The 17,102-nt window shown below is 36.0% G+C and overlaps 2 protein-coding genes across 2 annotated transcripts; both read left to right on the top strand.

Annotated features, from left to right (window-relative positions):
• Window positions 1-1,169: 1,169 nt before the first annotated feature.
• LOC111616481 (cytochrome P450 4c21-like) lies at window positions 1,170-15,305 on the top strand. Its single transcript, XM_023357886.1, has 7 exons — window positions 1,170-1,303; window positions 1,376-1,488; window positions 1,553-1,641; window positions 1,710-1,900; window positions 1,965-2,034; window positions 14,899-15,025; window positions 15,099-15,305. Exons 1-7 carry the CDS (start codon window positions 1,201-1,203, stop codon window positions 15,303-15,305), a joined length of 900 nt encoding a protein of 299 aa, XP_023213654.1. The 5' UTR covers window positions 1,170-1,200.
• A 1,111-nt stretch (window positions 15,306-16,416) lies between these two features.
• LOC111616479 (cytochrome P450 4C1-like) lies at window positions 16,417-17,102 on the top strand (the record flags this gene model as incomplete). Its single annotated transcript, XM_023357884.1, has 4 exons — window positions 16,417-16,568; window positions 16,633-16,699; window positions 16,783-16,962; window positions 17,022-17,102. Coding segments are annotated over exons 1-4 (478 nt in total), but the record flags the coding sequence as incomplete, so codon positions are not given.

Genomic DNA, 17,102 nt, shown 5'->3' with positions numbered 1-17,102 from the left:
TTATGTTATCGACTCAATTTCATATTTATTTTCACATTTTCACTTCGTGGTCCTTCTGTTTTTTTTTTCCGTTTTTTACACAGGTAGGTCATTTCATTGTTATTCACATTTGATATCATCATTTATCACATATCGCCATGACGTTCTTGTCTGTCCGCTACAACTGTCAAGAATTAACGCGGTTGGCGAAGCGTAGTGACAGCGGGCCAATAGAGAGCAGGATCCTTGCCATAATGCGGTTTGCGCGCCAATTTTCGTACGTGCGTTAATCAAGCCGAATAGTTTGGCCAAATATTCGGTATTCGGCCTGAGGCCGAATATACTATTCGTTGCAACACTAATAATTAGATAATAATCATACGAGATATTAATATGCTCAGCAACTAGTGTTAAATCAAATTAAATCATTCTTAACTTTTACAGGACAGATTTGATTTTTGTAAAATTTTTAAAAAATACTATTGGTTGTTTTTTATGACATCAGCCGATTTTTTTGTTGTTTATTTACTAGAATTTTTTATATATACTTTTTTCGCCCTCCTGTATTTTAACAGCATATAGATTGGAAATTTTGTGTTATATTTGAATAGATGTGGTAAATTGGTTTCCTGCCTGCTTTAAACCAATCTTCCCCAGAAAGGTACAGTACATATAAATTTCCTGGAAAAATCAGTCACCAGTTGTTCTCAAGGTCAATCAGTTTGTAAACAATGTAGAATGCACATGTGAATTTTCGCTCTGTGTCAAATCAAAAAATAACAATCCTTGCAGCTATATTTTTCAAATAAAAGAATTTTATGATTATTTTAACTTTTTTATAGAGTTTTTCAATAAAAACACAGTTTTGGAAGTATTTATTTTACTGCAGTTATTTCCCGGCAATTTCTTTGGCTGTCAAATTTTCTTTCAAGTGGAAATAATTATTTAATATACAAAACAATACATTAAACATTTTCCGAGCAAAAATTAATTAGGCCCTGGAAACTAGTCAACAACAAATAAAAAATAACAAAGTTGATAACTTTTCAGTTCTAATAAAGCAAGTAATAATTACATTTAGCATATTTTTCATTTAGCAGTGTAACTTCAATCCAAACCGACAACGTTCAGGTACTACGCAAAATGAGATGCAAAGTTGATATTTACTTTTATTTAATAACAGATAAGAATCTACGAAAAAATGAAAAAAATGTTCAAGATATGAAAATGAAAAAACTTCCATCTATATCCGTTTTACCACTTTTGTGGAATAGTTTATTTCTTTCACGTGACAGAGAATACTACAAATGGAACGGAGGCATAAGTATGTTATCATCTTTTATCGAGAAATTTTATTATTTATGAATATATAAATTATTTTTTCTTCTTTATGAAGTTACTTCAAATCTACTGCTTGGACTCTCTACATTATATCCAAAAGAGAAAGTTGTATGCATGAACATATTTGGATATAAAATGATTTTTTTCATACATCCGGAAACTGCAAAGGTAATGAATAATACATAGTTATGTAATATGTTCATTATAAATAAAAATTTATTGCCTTTTGTAGGAAGTTCTAAAAAGCAACAGTTTTATCAATAAAGATGCTACTTACGATTTCTTTATACCAGTGTTTGGAAAAAATAGTTTTTTGTACAGGTAATGTATTATTTTACATTTAGTTAAAATGTTGTTGTTTACAAATTTCTGTATTTAATTCAATAAAGTCCTGATGATAATTGGAGAAAAAGAAGAAGATATTTAGCTCCATATTTTCATCTTTGGAATCTGAAAAATCATCAAAATGTGTTCATGGAGCATTCAAATTTCTTAGTCGAGAGGCTAAAAAAACTGCAGCAAAATGAAATTTTTAATGTCTTGAAATGGATGAAATGTTGCACTTTGGACATAGCTGCAGGTATTAATCTCTACTCTAAAACATTTTTTTTAAAAAACGTTAATACCAATTTATTTTTATGTAGATGTACTATTAGGAATTTCTCTAATGTCTCAATCTGAAAATTATGAAGAATACATCATTGCATTGAACAGGTATGGAAAATTCAGTACAATGTAAATTGTTTTAATTTTTCCATAAGTCTTTACAAAATGATGCATAAAATACGATGGATTAAAAAATTTTTATAACAACTTTAACAAATTTTAACAACACAAATATGTTATTGTTAATTTATATCACGAGAATTTTAAGAAGTTTAGAAATTAGATGTTACAAAATTTTAAAATCATTGATTATTTCGTACTCATAATGACCAATAAAGCGATTTTCATTAAATCCGACATTATAAACTGTATCTCATTATTGAATCAGGTTTGCTTTGTATTCACATTAGAATTTTTTAGTAGTATGCAATGGCGGTTTTCAGTTCATCAACTGACTTATATTGTTCGCCTGTTTCTTATACACCTCGAGCCAATTCACTCCATGCGTTTTCTTATTTTTCTTCTTTTTCTTCTTCTTCTTCTGTATGTTAGCCTTTCGACATGTTTATATAGGGTTAGCGTTTTTCTCTGTAACAGGTCTTTTTCATTTTGCTTTTAAGTCCCCTCTGGTTTAAGTCTTCTTCCACCTTATGTTTCCAACGCATTTTTCGTTTTTTTCTTTCCCTTTTTTATTTTACTACCAGTTTTCCGATTTTTTTTTCAACGTAATTTTTACTTCATAATTATTATTCTTCGCTGTACGTGGCCAAACCACCTCAACCTACATTGTTAATATTTTTTGCTTTAGGGGCCCACCTAAACAAAACATCTAACAAAATCATTCCTTATTCTGGTTTTCCTTGATACTCCACACATCCATCTGAGCATTTTTATCTCTGCCCCTCCATTTTTCTTTCTTGGGCTTTTGTTTTTGCCCATGTCTTAGCTCCATATAACATTACAGGTCCAACAACCGATTTATACAATTTTCCTTTCAGCTTGCAGCTAACTTTCTTGTCGCATAACACACCACTCAGCCTTTTCAAGTTCATCTATCTACATTAAATTCTATGCTGCACCTCCGAGTTCAATCCACTTCCCATCTCGACAAATGTCCCAAGATATTTAAAACTCGCAACAAAAGTGAGCAGAATATTTTGAAATTTAAACTCATCTCTAGCATTTAGAATCCTATATACTTTTTTAGTTCTGCTAATCCTTTTCCCCTTTCTTCCAAAACTTTTCTCCAATCTTCCAGTTTCTTATCAGCCTTCGGTTGGGAAAGTTCATACAGAACAATATCATCCGCAAACAGTGTACTCCACGAAGCCTCACACTTCACGTCACACACTAACACGTCTACTATCAAGTCAAACAAATAAGGGCTAAAGGCCGATTACTGATGTAAACCAACATTAATGGAAAATTCTTCTGTAGTGCTTATATTGTTGGGTCTCTCGTAGTGCTCCCTCGTACATTTCCTTGACGAGCCTAATATATTTCTCTGGAACATTCTTTTTCCTCATACACCTCCATACCTATTGTTCGGTACCCTATCATGGGCCTTTTCTAGATCTATGAACACCATGTGCAAATCTTTCCGCATTTCCCTGTGCCTTTTTATTACCTGTTTTAAAGCAAGAATAGCATCAGTCATAGTCCTTCCCAGCAAAAAGCCAAACTGTTCTTCTTCAATCTCAGATTTACCACCTAATTTGTCTTTGTACAGTTTTTTCCTAAATCTTTATAGTGTGGGACAATATCTTTGTACTTCTGTAATCTCCGCAATTCTGTACTATAAATCCCCCTTTTCATGCGTTTTTTTATAAGTACCAAATTCGGAATTTCGGATGGTGAATGCATAACTTGAATACCATCCATCAAAATGTTGAGTAAACTGTGTTTATATTGGTGTGTGCTGTTGAAATAACCGAAACAATTTCCTAATTTTAAATGAAACGGCATATCTAGTAAAGACTGGTATTTGCTGGCATTCGTAGATTCCGGAGAAATATTGCTCTATATTCAACTTGCCATTTCATTGAAAGCATGATGACACCATGTTTGACTCTCTATCTCGTTGCCACTTTCAGTAAATATTATGCATTACACTGATGCATGCCATTAATTAAAACGATTCTTTCATACAAATAAAGAAATTGTAAAATAAATATTTGATTTTTTACATTATGTTATTATTGTGTAGCCTATTCAGACATATTCGTTATTCTGTCTTCCAATTATATAAACGCTTTAATCACTAATAAAAAAAACTTCAGCAAGGAGTTGGTTAATTTTTCAGGCAAAATTTGGTAACTCTGTTTGTTATGATATTTTACTTTAAGAACTTCTTATATTTTTTACTATTACAAAATGGCAAAAAGTTAGTTTTTAGAATAGGGATGGTTTTTATAAAAAAAATTGTGAATACTTATAATAAGTAACATCGTCATGAAGTTCGACCCTACTGGAAATACACACTATCCACTTTATCTCTCAACCCCTAGNTTATAAATTTTATTTATAACTATTTTTCGTAAAAATAGGAATTTAATCGCTTGACGCATTGACATTATTTATACTAAAATCAAAAGTAAAAATTATGCTTAACAAGTTTGCATAATTTCCTATTATTAAAACAATTTCAGTGTTGTTTAAATTAATTTAATCTCCTATCTACATTTAAACATGAATTTAAGGGTGATGAAAAATCAGAATCAATTGTAATAATTCATGTTTTGTTTGTTGATTATCGAATATAAAACGGAACAAACGTTATACAAATTTCAATATATAAATAAACTGGCAATTACAATTAATTTCGCCATTCTTGTATAAGCATTTCTATTAATGAAATTGAATTGTTTACGTGAGCATCAATGAAATGATAAGTTCTATTATTAATGATATATTTGAAATGTCTTGATTCTTATATTCACTCAAACTGTAATAATTACGTTATATACGTTACTAATTTAAGTTAATTTTTATAAATTAGCAATTTCAAACAGAGAAATACATTCATTCTTTGAAATTTCTATAAAGCACGTTCTTCGTGTATTTACTGACGTAGAATTCGCCTCTGTTCGGATTTTTCCATAATGAAAGCCAAATATTATCTTAAAGTCGGTGTTTTGCCTTTAGAGTAAACTTTTGAAGTAAGTATCTTCATCATCTCAAATGACTGTAACTGTAACAATAATTAGGATGGCATTTAACAAATCTTAATCTGTTAAACGTTTAATGTTCTCTAATCAAATGGGAATATAAAATTACAAGAAATGGTTTCCATATAATAAGTTTTAAAATACACGCAGATTATTATTTAAATTAAGTGTGATGTAAGTAGTCGAAATCCTTGAACAACTTTAAAGCGGAATACAAATAATTGCATCACTTCGGGATTGTTGTAGTAACATTGTGAATTTCTATGATTGGCAAATTATAGATCACGTGTCATAAAATTCCTTCTGATTTAAGTTTTTCAATGGTTATTCTTTTATTCTTTTACAGTTAGATAGATATAAAGTTATATGCGTGATTATTACGAATCAGTTTTAAATCTGCAGGCTAAAGAATATATTAACAATGTTTATATTAAATTCATTACGAATTATTTTAAGTTTACTTATTACTTCCGTTGTGTTGATGTATATGTTAGTGAAAAAATGGAAAAACAGAAGAAAACCACTGAAAATTGATTCGACTTCGTTTACACATGGAAAGACTTCTTCTTTATCTGGTGGTAAGATAATATTCGAACATTTATTATATTTTATAATATCATAAATTTAATACGAAACAAAGTTAGTTTATGACGCAGTTCGACTAATTATTATATTTACTGGTTTGTTATACAGTGCGTTCACAAATTATAATAACACCCAATACTTTATGAACATCTTTATTGTTATTGGAGTTATTACATTATGATTGTTGTTATTTATTACTTTCATAAAGACACACTTTCACACTAACAGATAAGATTCTAAATGAGTCAGCAGCTAACTGTTTATAAAAACTTACGTTTTCAGTGTTCAACAGCGATAAGAACATTTAAAAATTTAATTTTAGTATATATGTTACCGCTAAAGCTCGAAATCCGTTAATGTGTACATTACCTAGCTAATCTGCAGATTAACTAGGGTGATAGGTTAAAGCTGCGAAAATTATTCCATTTCTCAAATTACCTAGGTAATCTGCAGATTATCTAGGTAATCTGCGAATTACCTACTAGGCACTCGGTAAAGTGAAAATAAGATCTTTGCTCGAACAACAGCAACGTTTCTCTACGCTTAAATTAACGTAATGTTATTTATTTAATTTTCAATATCTAAAGAATCAAGTTAATACAATCAACAAATTAGTTGATTGAATCAATCATCAATCAATTAAAAAAACTTTAATGCAAAAATCAAACGGTTTAAAATATTANATCAAAATGTTGAGTAAACTGTGTTTATATTGGTGTGTGCTGTTGAAATAACCGAAACAATTTCCTAATTTTAAATGAAACGGCATATCTAGTAAAGACTGGTATTTGCTGGCATTCGTAGATTCCGGAGAAATATTGCTCTATATTCAACTTGCCATTTCATTGAAAGCATGATGACACCATGTTTGACTCTCTATCTCGTTGCCACTTTCAGTAAATATTATGCATTACACTGATGCATGCCATTAATTAAAACGATTCTTTCATACAAATAAAGAAATTGTAAAATAAATATTTGATTTTTTACATTATGTTATTATTGTGTAGCCTATTCAGACATATTCGTTATTCTGTCTTCCAAATATATAAACGCTTTAATCACTAATTAAAAAACTTCAGCAAGGAGTTGGTTAATTTTTCAGGCAAAATTTGGTAACTCTGTTTGTTATGATATTTTACTTTAAGAACTTATATTTTTCTATTACAAAATGGCAAAAAGTTAGTTTTTAGAATAGGGATGGTGTTTATAAAAAAAATTGTGAATACTTATAATAAGTAACATCGTCATGAAGTTCGACCCTACTGGAAATACACACTATCCACTTTATCTCTCAACCCCNGAACTTCTTATATTTTTTACTATTACAAAATGGCAAAAAGTTAGTTTTTAGAATAGGGATGGTTTTTATAAAAAAAATTGTGAATACTTATAATAAGTAACATCGTCATGAAGTTCGACCCTACTGGAAATACACACTATCCACTTTATCTCTCAACCCCTAGACATTTAATCAAAACAATTTAATGGTGTGTCAATTTGCTCACATCGAAATGTCAAAAATTTTCGAAAAAAGTGCATCAGTTATTAAGCTTAAAAGAGAGTGAACAAACCCGTGCTCCCTCCCACACAAGCACTAACAATTGTATATACAGAAATTACTCCCGAATTTGTTTGCATTTTTCCACATTACAAGATGTTTTAAGTCCAAACAAATTTAAAATATTCAAGGAGTTTCTTTTTGACCTATTGCAGTGTTTTTCCTTTTTTATATATAACAGTCGTGTAAGTAAAACGCAAGTTGGAATGATGATCGAAAACAGAGAAGACAGGTGTTATATCGCGACATCTCAAACATCGTTTATTTGCTTTTTCTTTCGACATGTGCTATATTACAGGGTATAACTTATTTAGGGAAGGACGGGTAAGTTCGGCATACGGGGCAAGTTCTTCAATTAAATTTTCTTTCAACAAAATAAAATGAGACTCTCTTTAGAGGTTAGACAGTTTAGTTTTAATGATAGTTTGTTGAGTGTGGTGTTAGTGTTGCTCTTCGACAAAAGTAGTTGAAATATTTAATAAGTTGTCTGTTTCTTTCAATTTCTTGTAATATTTCGCTTTTATTTATCTAAAATTGGCATGTTTTGTTATAAATCCATAATAACGAAAGTTATTTTTTTTGTTAGAAGGATAAAACATTAACTTATTTGGCCAGATCATGACTTGGTACTCTATTCTCAGGGTCCCACTTAATGTTTCTAAATCATGACTATTGGGGCATCTTCTGCAGTGTTGTTGATCTTGTTCCTGATCGTGTTTTGCTATGGTTTGATGTGGTCGCACACAATAAACAACAAGCAGAAGAAATAACTGGATCTCCATACAAAGCCACACTAAAAGCCAAGGCTAAAGTTAAAAAATCAAAAACTTGCAGAAAATCAATAGATTTGGAGAAATTGAATTCGAACTTCACTAAAAGAAAGGGGGGAAAACGTTCTAAAGAACCGGAAAATGACGATGAAAATACTTGTTATTATATTGCAATGAACAATATGGAACTACTCAGGAAAATTGGATTATGTGCTGCAAGTGTGAATTGTGGGCTTATGTAAACTGTACAGAAAATGACTTGGTTCTATTTATTTGCGATATGTGTAGGGCATAAACAATTTGCTATTAAGCATATTTCATTACTAGTTTGTTTGAGTTCACTTATTCATTTATATTGCTCTTAACTTGCATTCGGATGTTTTCAATTATTATCTGTTTGATTTTTTGTAATTAATTTTTGTTTACATTTTCTTTATTTCTATATGACTTTGAACTCGAATTTCGTTGTTATAATATTAAATAAATTTTTGCACTTGCATTTCTTGATTTAATAGTGAATTTCAATTCATACATTGTCAATAACACAAATTTATATACCTGTCTACCTGCAGTTAATTTATATACCTGCAACTGCTATCTTTTTATAGAGTTATTATTATTATTATGATTGTTTTCATTATTCCTCTCTTATCTTATTAATATGGAGACTCTAGCCTGTTGGCTTTTTCTCCGAAACACTCCGCTTAGAAATTAGGTAAAGTGGTTGGTGCTGTGAACAAAACACTCCAAGATTTTGATATGTTGTCGGGGAGGAAGGTCGGTATGAGACCAGTATATCGGAGTTAAGGTACGGACGATTGTCAGGTCCAAGGTTAAGAGACGGCCTAGCTCTTGGCGGGCCCGTGTGTATTGCAGGCAGTCAAGCCAATAGTGGACGGAAGTTCCTGGCGAGCCACAGTGGGGGCAATCTGGCGAGGCGCATTTGCGTCGAGAATAAAGGAAATTGTTCGAGGGGCCGTATCGGTTTGAAGTCTAGCCAATAGAATTTCTGTGTGGCGAGACAAGGCATGATGGTACATCCAAGGAACGAAAGGTCGGAGATGGTCGCGACCTTTTCCCCGAAGAATGGTAGACCAGATATCGGTGTAGTTGCGGATGATCGATTCCCGCATCTGGCGTATGAGGTCACGTGCCATGAAAGGTCTCCACCAGGAGCCGATGGGAATGTTATGACTAGCTGCTTGGTGTGCCTCTTCATTTATGTGAATGCCAACGTGACCAGGGGTCCATCCGATTTCAAGGGGTGTTGGGTGAGAGCTGATAGTTGCAGCTAGGTCAATAATAACCGCTGGAGAGTAAAAATTTACGTTGGCAACTGCCTGGAGAACTGATTTGCCATCCGAGACGAAAGCCATCGGAGTGTTAAGACGGGCGCTAAGATTAACTGCCCGTTGGATGCCGAGAGCCTCTGCATCGAAGACGCTGCAACTCGTGTGTAGCGACCAACTTTCCTTGACCGTTTGAGCCGGAAGAACCACTCCGAAAGTCGTCCGTAGGTGTGATTTTGAGGCATCTGCCCCAATGAGAGTCCAACCCCGCCAGTTGGTAGAATGTAGATCATTAAAAAGAGAATTCAAGGCTGCCGGAGGTTGGCTGATAGCATTTGGAAAGTCGTCAAGACAAATTCTAGGTTGGATGTTTACGGGGCTCGGAGTATGTGTTTTTGCCGGTAGAGGTGAGAGATGGGTAGACCTTCTTGACAAATCAGGGAGACAACCCTAGAGGCATACGGGACCTGGAAGGGGCACCAGTGGTAGTAGTCTAGACTGGAGGCTGTGCTGAAAATTTTGTAGAGAGGGCTACAGGGGCCTTTTGAGAGGTGAGTGATGGCATGTGACATGCGTTCTGACGCATCCTAGACTGGAGTGGAATATAGACAGACTCGGCATGTAAAGATAAGAGCGGAGTAGACTTGGGCATACCCAAGGCTGTGCGAAGGGCTTCGTAAATGGGTTTTTCGATGCGACGGATAGTGGTTGGGGGCCCCTTGCAGGGGACTTGGTTGGATAGTGATAGACGGATAGTGGTTGGGGGCCCCTTGCAGGAGAGGAGGGCCAAATTCAGCCATCTGGCTAAAAACGGTATAAATTAAGTGGAGGAGGTCGGCTCTCCTCGCACCATTACTACGAGAAGCAAAAAATTTGAGGAGAGAACCAGCACGAGTCACTTCGATTCTTAAGAAAGTCTCGTGGGCGTGCCAAGTGATGTTATGCGAAAAATGATATTCGAGGATGCGGAGAGAAGTGCGCTGAGGGATATTACCAGAGTTAAGAGACAAAGTAAGTGGAGGGCGGTGGAGTTTGGCAGAAAAATCGACGGAAGCGCTTTTACTTGCAGAAAAAGATAAACTCTATATGGCATCCCAATGTTTAAGGTGGTCCAGGGCTAATTGAGCTTTGCGAGCTGCTTAAGAAGGCCTAGTACTCGAGGTGAGAATGTATAAATCGTCCGCGTAAAAGAAGGCAGTGACATTGGGGAAGAGCAATCCAAAGATCCACCATGTATAATGTAAATAGAATGGGGGCAAAAACGCTCCCCTGGGGGACGCTTTGGATAAAAGCGTGAGGGGGTGATAGCGCTCCGCGCCAACGGATGCGAAAAGAACGATGTAATAGGAACGATTAAAGCCAGGACAAGAGTCTTCCTCCCATACTGAAAAATTCTAATTTAGCTAGGAGTCGTTCTTGGCACACAGAGTCATATGCCCCTTCTAGGTCGAGAGCGACTAGGTACTGTACACCCAGTGCCTTCTTGCTCGGGCACCGGCTATATGGTGGTGTAACGTAATAAAGACCTCTTCTACTCCTCGGTAGGGAAGAAAGCCAAAGTGGTGTTGATGGAAGATATCAGAATGAAAGATCCATTTATAGATTCGATACAGGATTAGCCATTCGAATAGTTTTGCGACGTGAGAGGTAAGAGAGATCGGCCTATAAGAGGCTCATATCGTTGCTGGGTGACCCGGTTTAATGATCGGAACAACAGTAGAAGAGGTCCAATCTGGGGGGCAGGAATCTGAGGCCCAGAAGTCGTTTAAAAGATTGAGGAGGGCCGAGAGGCCCACATTTGGGAGTGTCCGTAAAACGTGTGCGCTTATGTCATCTGGGCCCGGTGTAGTGTTCCGAAGACGGTGTATAGCCCAGCAGAGTTTGAGGAGCTGAAAGGGGAAATCCTCAGACTTTGAGGCTGCCAGCCGGGGATCATCAAGGAGAGCAAATGTGCCCCTTGGGCGGGTATGCTGAAAGAAGAATACAAAGGCTTTTGCCTGCTGGATGGGACTGAGTAAGTAGTCTGTCATTTGGATTATGTGTTGGGTGGCCATGATAGCTAGCAGGGATCTTAGTGGATGGAAAATGCGATAGAGTGTGGATGAAGAAGGGGAGAGGCACACAAACGACCCCATCACTCCCGACGAGCCTGACGGGTCTTCCGACGGAGTTTCGCTTCTAATTGTTTATATTCATCCCACCAGGAGTGAGACGCCCGCCTGCAGGCTAGGCGGAACGCACGACGTTTAAGCGCTTTAAGGCGGCTGCATTCAGAGGTCCACCACGGTGATTTACCCGAGGAGGGAATGGAGCGAATTATAGTATTAAAGAAATCTGTCTCACGGATAGTGTCTACAAAGGCGTTATACAAGGTGGGAATCGAATCCTCGGTAGTCCAAAGCGGATCGAGATTATTGGAATAACAACTCCAGTTTGTTGAAAAGTGTAAATGACAGGTAGTCGTCGGGTAGGGGTGCCCGAGATAGAAAGAATGATCGAAATAGGAGCGTGGTCACTGGTTAAGGTGTCCACGCAAGAGCTCCATAAGGCGGAACCTAATAGGTCCGGGGAGCAGAAGGTCAGGTCAATAGCTGATGATCTGTCTGGGAGGAAATAAGTTGGTTCCCCTGAGTTCCAACAGCATAAGTACGCAAATGAGAACCAATCGAAGAGGGTGCGGCCCGCGATGTCTGGGCGTTTGCACTCGTTATCCCAATAAGGATGATGAGCGTTCCAGTCCCCGCACACTATGCATGGGTGGTGATTGCTTTGCAAAAGGGGGTCCAGTGAAACAACCAAAAGGACATCGCGTGGGGAATATACATTAACAAGGGAGAGAGGAGCCCGTGAAAAGTATACCAAAGTCTCTTGATATTCAGTGCCAGTGATGTTGGGACCAGGGGGAAGCTGGCGGGTGGGCCACCGGTGAAAAATAGCTGTTAGGAGACCCCCATCCTGAGCAGAGGTGCAATCATGGTAGAAGAGAGTGAATCCTGGAATGGAAAAGGCCACTACAGGAGTTAGCCACATCTCCTGTACCAGGAGGATGTTTACGGTATGTAGCCAAGACGCCGCCACAAGGAGATCACGTTTAGAACGAAAACCTCTCACATTCCAGTGTATCAAGCAGAGATTCTGCAAGTTGCTCGAGGAGTTAGACATTATGCTTGTTGGTATTGGGCGGGGTGGCGGCGAAGTTTAGCTTGCTCGTTTGGGGAGGCAATGCAGGGGTCATCTAGGGGAGTTACTCTTGTGGATCCTGTGGAGTACGTGAGGTCCATGTCCGAATTAGGACCTTCTGAGTCGGATGCCGCCAATGGATTGGTGGGACGAGGTTTAGGTTTTTTCTTCTTCTTTGGGAGTTGGGCAGGAGTCAAAGGACCAGCCAGGTGGGAAGAGCGCTTATTTGACATGGACACGGTCAGAGCCTTGTCCAGACTCGGCTCATGGAGGGAACTTTGAGTTGGGTTATGCGGGGTAGGCTGAATAATTAAGCAAAGAAGACTTAACTCCGCACATAGCTTCTCCACTGTGGATTCCAATTGGGAGATATGATTGGTTAAGGTCAAAATGTCAACTGTCTGTCCAATAGTAGAAAGAGATGGCTGTTTTACACAACGAGGGGTTTACTCTGGCAGTTTTGGGGGGGAAGTTGAGGCTACTCTTGCGTATGATTTTGGGGAGTTGCTCTGCGAGCGCTTGGCTTCTAGATAAGAACAGCGCTGGATGGTGCTGAATTTTAAAAGGCGTGCCTCTTCCTGATAGGCTGGGCAGCGGGGAGAATCAGCAGAATGTTCTCTTCCGCAACGCACACAGCCAGTCGCAGCGGCGGTACATGTGGTAGGGTCATTGTCAGCCCCGCAAGTAATACATTTGCATCGGCCGCGGCATGTCTTGGGCGAGTGGCCAAAATTGAGGCATCACTTGCATTGGTGTGGGCGAGGAATATATCGCTCACAGTGGTATTGTTGGTAATAGATAGAAATGGATTTAAGCGGGAAGGCACTGGCCACTGAGAAGTAAACCGTGGAGCTAGGCACAATGTTATCCCCTGTCCCGTTGTGTAAAACGACGTATCTCTAGGATTGGAAGGTGGGAGTCCAAAAGTATATCGTAAATTTTTTGGGCTGTGATCGACGGATCCACCCCACGAAGAAGATCAGCGGTATGGACACAGTCCGGGGCCAGAAGGCCACAGACTGGTATCCAGGCAATATCGGAAATATGAAGAGCTGCCTCTGTGGCTTGGTGATCCTGAGTTTTGATTATTAGAAGACCACTACTGGAGTAGCGGACATCTAGCAGCAATTCTGGTCGGGGGAAATGCAGTTTGAGGGCCGCGTGGAGATCAGCCAGACGAAGATGTCGGAGAGGTCTCTGTCTTTCCAGAAAAATCGTATAGATTTGGTCCAAAAGAAGGGACGAACAAATGGAGAAAAGTTTCTCCAATTTCGACAGAGGAGAAATAAATGTTAAATGTTAATTCCTCAGAAGTTATGAGTGCTTCCGATCCTGACGGTAGCTGCTGAAGGCGCTCGCGCGACGGCGACGCCATGACCGAGTCCGGAGGAGAAGCCACTCCAGCTGAAAGAAAGAGAAAAACTCTTACCTGGGCAGAGAAAAAAACAAAGAGGAAGACCAGAAGCTAAACAATAAGGAACTGTAGTAAAGTCGAAGAAAGTCGTAGGAAAGGGTTGCTTAAAATAACTGAAATCGAGGAACAATATGTGCACACCAAGATGGCGGTTGAATTTCGCGCCTTTTTTTTATGATTATTTTTATTTCCAAGCTGATTTTAACTTGTTCTGTAGTAAGATAACATTCCAATAAACAATAAACAAAGCTTTTTTCACTTTACTGTAATATTTGTTACACTAAATTTAAATTATTATTAACGTGCTAAAGTTGCGCCGTACTCACCTATATCTAACTACTGTTGATTAGACGACAGGTTGAGAAAATCGTTAATCCCCGTGTCAGAATGACCTAAGATCCTATCCTTCAACGATACAGGGTATTGTTGTTTGTTACAATTTGAAAAACTGACATAGCCGACTCGTGTCGAGCCACGTCCTTGCTTTTTTAATACCGGGAATTTTATAAGTATTTTGTTCGATCGCCCATTCCGATTGGTCTTTTTCTCTTCTTTTCTATCTCCAAGTAGCTGTTCACTCGTTATTAAGCGTAACAAGATGCCAACTTGGTTCACGGGAGAGGTCAAACTCGAAGAGGAATTTGCACTCGCAACCTTCAGATAGTCGATCTGAGGACTATATTCTGTCTCTTGATGATCTAGTGTCGCGTCTTTGAAACAAACGAATTTTTTCCTAATACATTTATTTCTTTTCTTTTTCTTTTTAAAAAAATAAATAATTCAAGTGCAAATTTTATGAAGATTCTGCCCTGTCCAGGACCTCATACTACAGCACACGTATCGTAGGTTTTAGAATAAAAAACTTTATTCTATTACTATATGTTTATATTGAATTACAGATTTATAACGTGTAAAAAAAGCTTATTCAAATCGAAAAACAAAATATATTTCTATTTAAATCCTTGTAATTAAACTTTCGTATAATATAATTGAAATTTAATTTTAGATTTATGGGATATTATCCTGTATGGCTATTGAATCCATTGCATTGGTTTTCTTTAATTTTCGCCAAGACTAGAACGGGAAGGAATTTCAAAAGATACATTGAAATAATTCATCAATTTGACGAAAAGGTATACCGACTTACATGAAAGATCAAGGTTTATGTTTAGATTTAACAGATTTACGTTTTAATTTAATGCGCAGGTGTTCAAGAGAATAAAAGAAAATTTCGTGAAAAGACAGCTACTACACTTAGAAGATAATGCACATAGTGTAAAAGAGCCGAACATAAAACCAAAGCCTTTCATAGATTTACTGTTCGATCTTTATATGAATCAAGGTTTATTATTGGAAAAAGACATTATCAAGGAGATGGAATTCTTCATGTTTGCAGTACGTATAATTCGTTAAAAATGTAAACTAAAATAGTTTTATAATCCTGCACGTATTTCAATGACATCATTTACATTATTGCAGTATTAATTAAATTATTATGTAAAACTTATTTAATTAATAATTACAATTAACTTTTTTCAGTTAATTTAAAATTATATTTGATGTATAATTTATTAATCAATACATTAATACTAAGTAATATAAATAAAAAAAATCAAACATACAAAACAATTTCTCAGCAATATTTTAAATCATTCATTTCCAATTTGAGTATATTTAGAAAATTTTTTATTAAATTAAGAATCTACAGGAACTGCTAATTTTTTAACATTCGAAGTAAATCCTTTTATTTAAACGTTGGTCACTTTTCTCATTTTACATGATAAATTACTTGTGTCAAAAACTTGAATCTTTGGAATTTTTTAATAAAGGGGTGAGGGTTTCTCGGCAATTACTGATAGAGTAGATATTATGTAAATAAACTGAAATATTGTCGACGCTGTAAAGTCATCAGCCTCAATTATTATACACACGCAATCAAGTACAAAAAAGCAACCTTACAAAATTTTCTGCAAAGAGAAATCTCTAGTATGAAGGTTTATACCATTTAAGGCTGACCAAATTCACGTTTTCAAATACTAATATAATTTTTAATTGTTATCGTTTTTCTTACCAATGTCTAAGATTCTTCTGAACAGATTTTTCTTCATAAAATTCTGTTGAGAAGAATCTTCTTCACCGTTAAATATGGCTTCATGAAATATATTCGAATAATTCTGATTTTAGCATTAAACTGTTGTTTTTGTCTATCATTCTCTATTCTTTAGGATATTAAAAGTGTGTTTTTCATTCATACACATAGTTGTTTCGTCATATTTATACTCGAAGCAGCCCTGTGATAACAGATAGAATCTGTCTAAAAACAACACTTATATAATTCTTCTTTTGGATTTGATCCCGACTTTCCCAGGGTGATACGGTTAGATCTTAACTTTTTCTGCTGTCTAATGAAAAAATATTTCATGACAAATTATTATTAATTAATATTCAATGTTCTATTTAGGAAGAAATTTAACTTTTCACTTCAACTTATTTTAATATCAGGGTTTTGATACAACCGCCCATGCTATGTCATGGAGTCTTTATTTCCTGGGAAGATTCCACGAAATACAGGACAAAGTGTATCTGGAATTACAGAGCATTTTCGAAAATGACATGAATAAAAATATTACAGTTGATGATTTGCTGAAAATGACTTATTTAGAATGCGTTATAAAGGTAACTTTACAATTTTTTAATATACGAAAATTAATTTGATACATTTCTACACCAAACTTTTCAGGAGTCGATGAGAATCTGTCCTCCTGCTCCTGTCATTGCAAGAGAAAATCTGTATGAAATAAAAATAGGTTAGTTGTATCAATCTAGACTTTTGCTTCTATTTATATCTCTATATTTTAATAATTGGTTATTCATTATATTAATAAAATAGATGATTATATTTTACCACCAAAATCTTCTATCTCAATTTGCATCCATGCTATTCACCACAATCCTTCTGTTTATGAAAATCCAGAAGTGTTCGATCCAGATCGTTTCCTGCCCGAAAACTTTAAAAAACTTCATCCTTATGCTTTTCTGCCATTTTCCGCTGGTCCACGAAATTGTCTCGGTGAGTGAATCGTAATAAATTAAACACAGAGTTATTTTACTGAAATGATTTATTTACAGGATTTAAACTTGCGATGGTTGAAATGAAAACCATATTAGCTAATGTTCTTCGGAATTTTAAAGTTTACTCTTTGGATCCTC

This window comes from Centruroides sculpturatus, unplaced genomic scaffold (genome assembly GCF_000671375.1).
Source record: "Centruroides sculpturatus isolate CEXI.00-Female unplaced genomic scaffold, Cexi_2.0 scaffold2188, whole genome shotgun sequence".
In the NCBI taxonomy this organism is placed as follows: Eukaryota; Metazoa; Arthropoda; class Arachnida; order Scorpiones; family Buthidae; genus Centruroides; species Centruroides sculpturatus.
The sequence above is the reverse complement of the archived record's forward strand: the minus strand, read 5'-3'. Positions and strand labels throughout refer to the sequence as shown.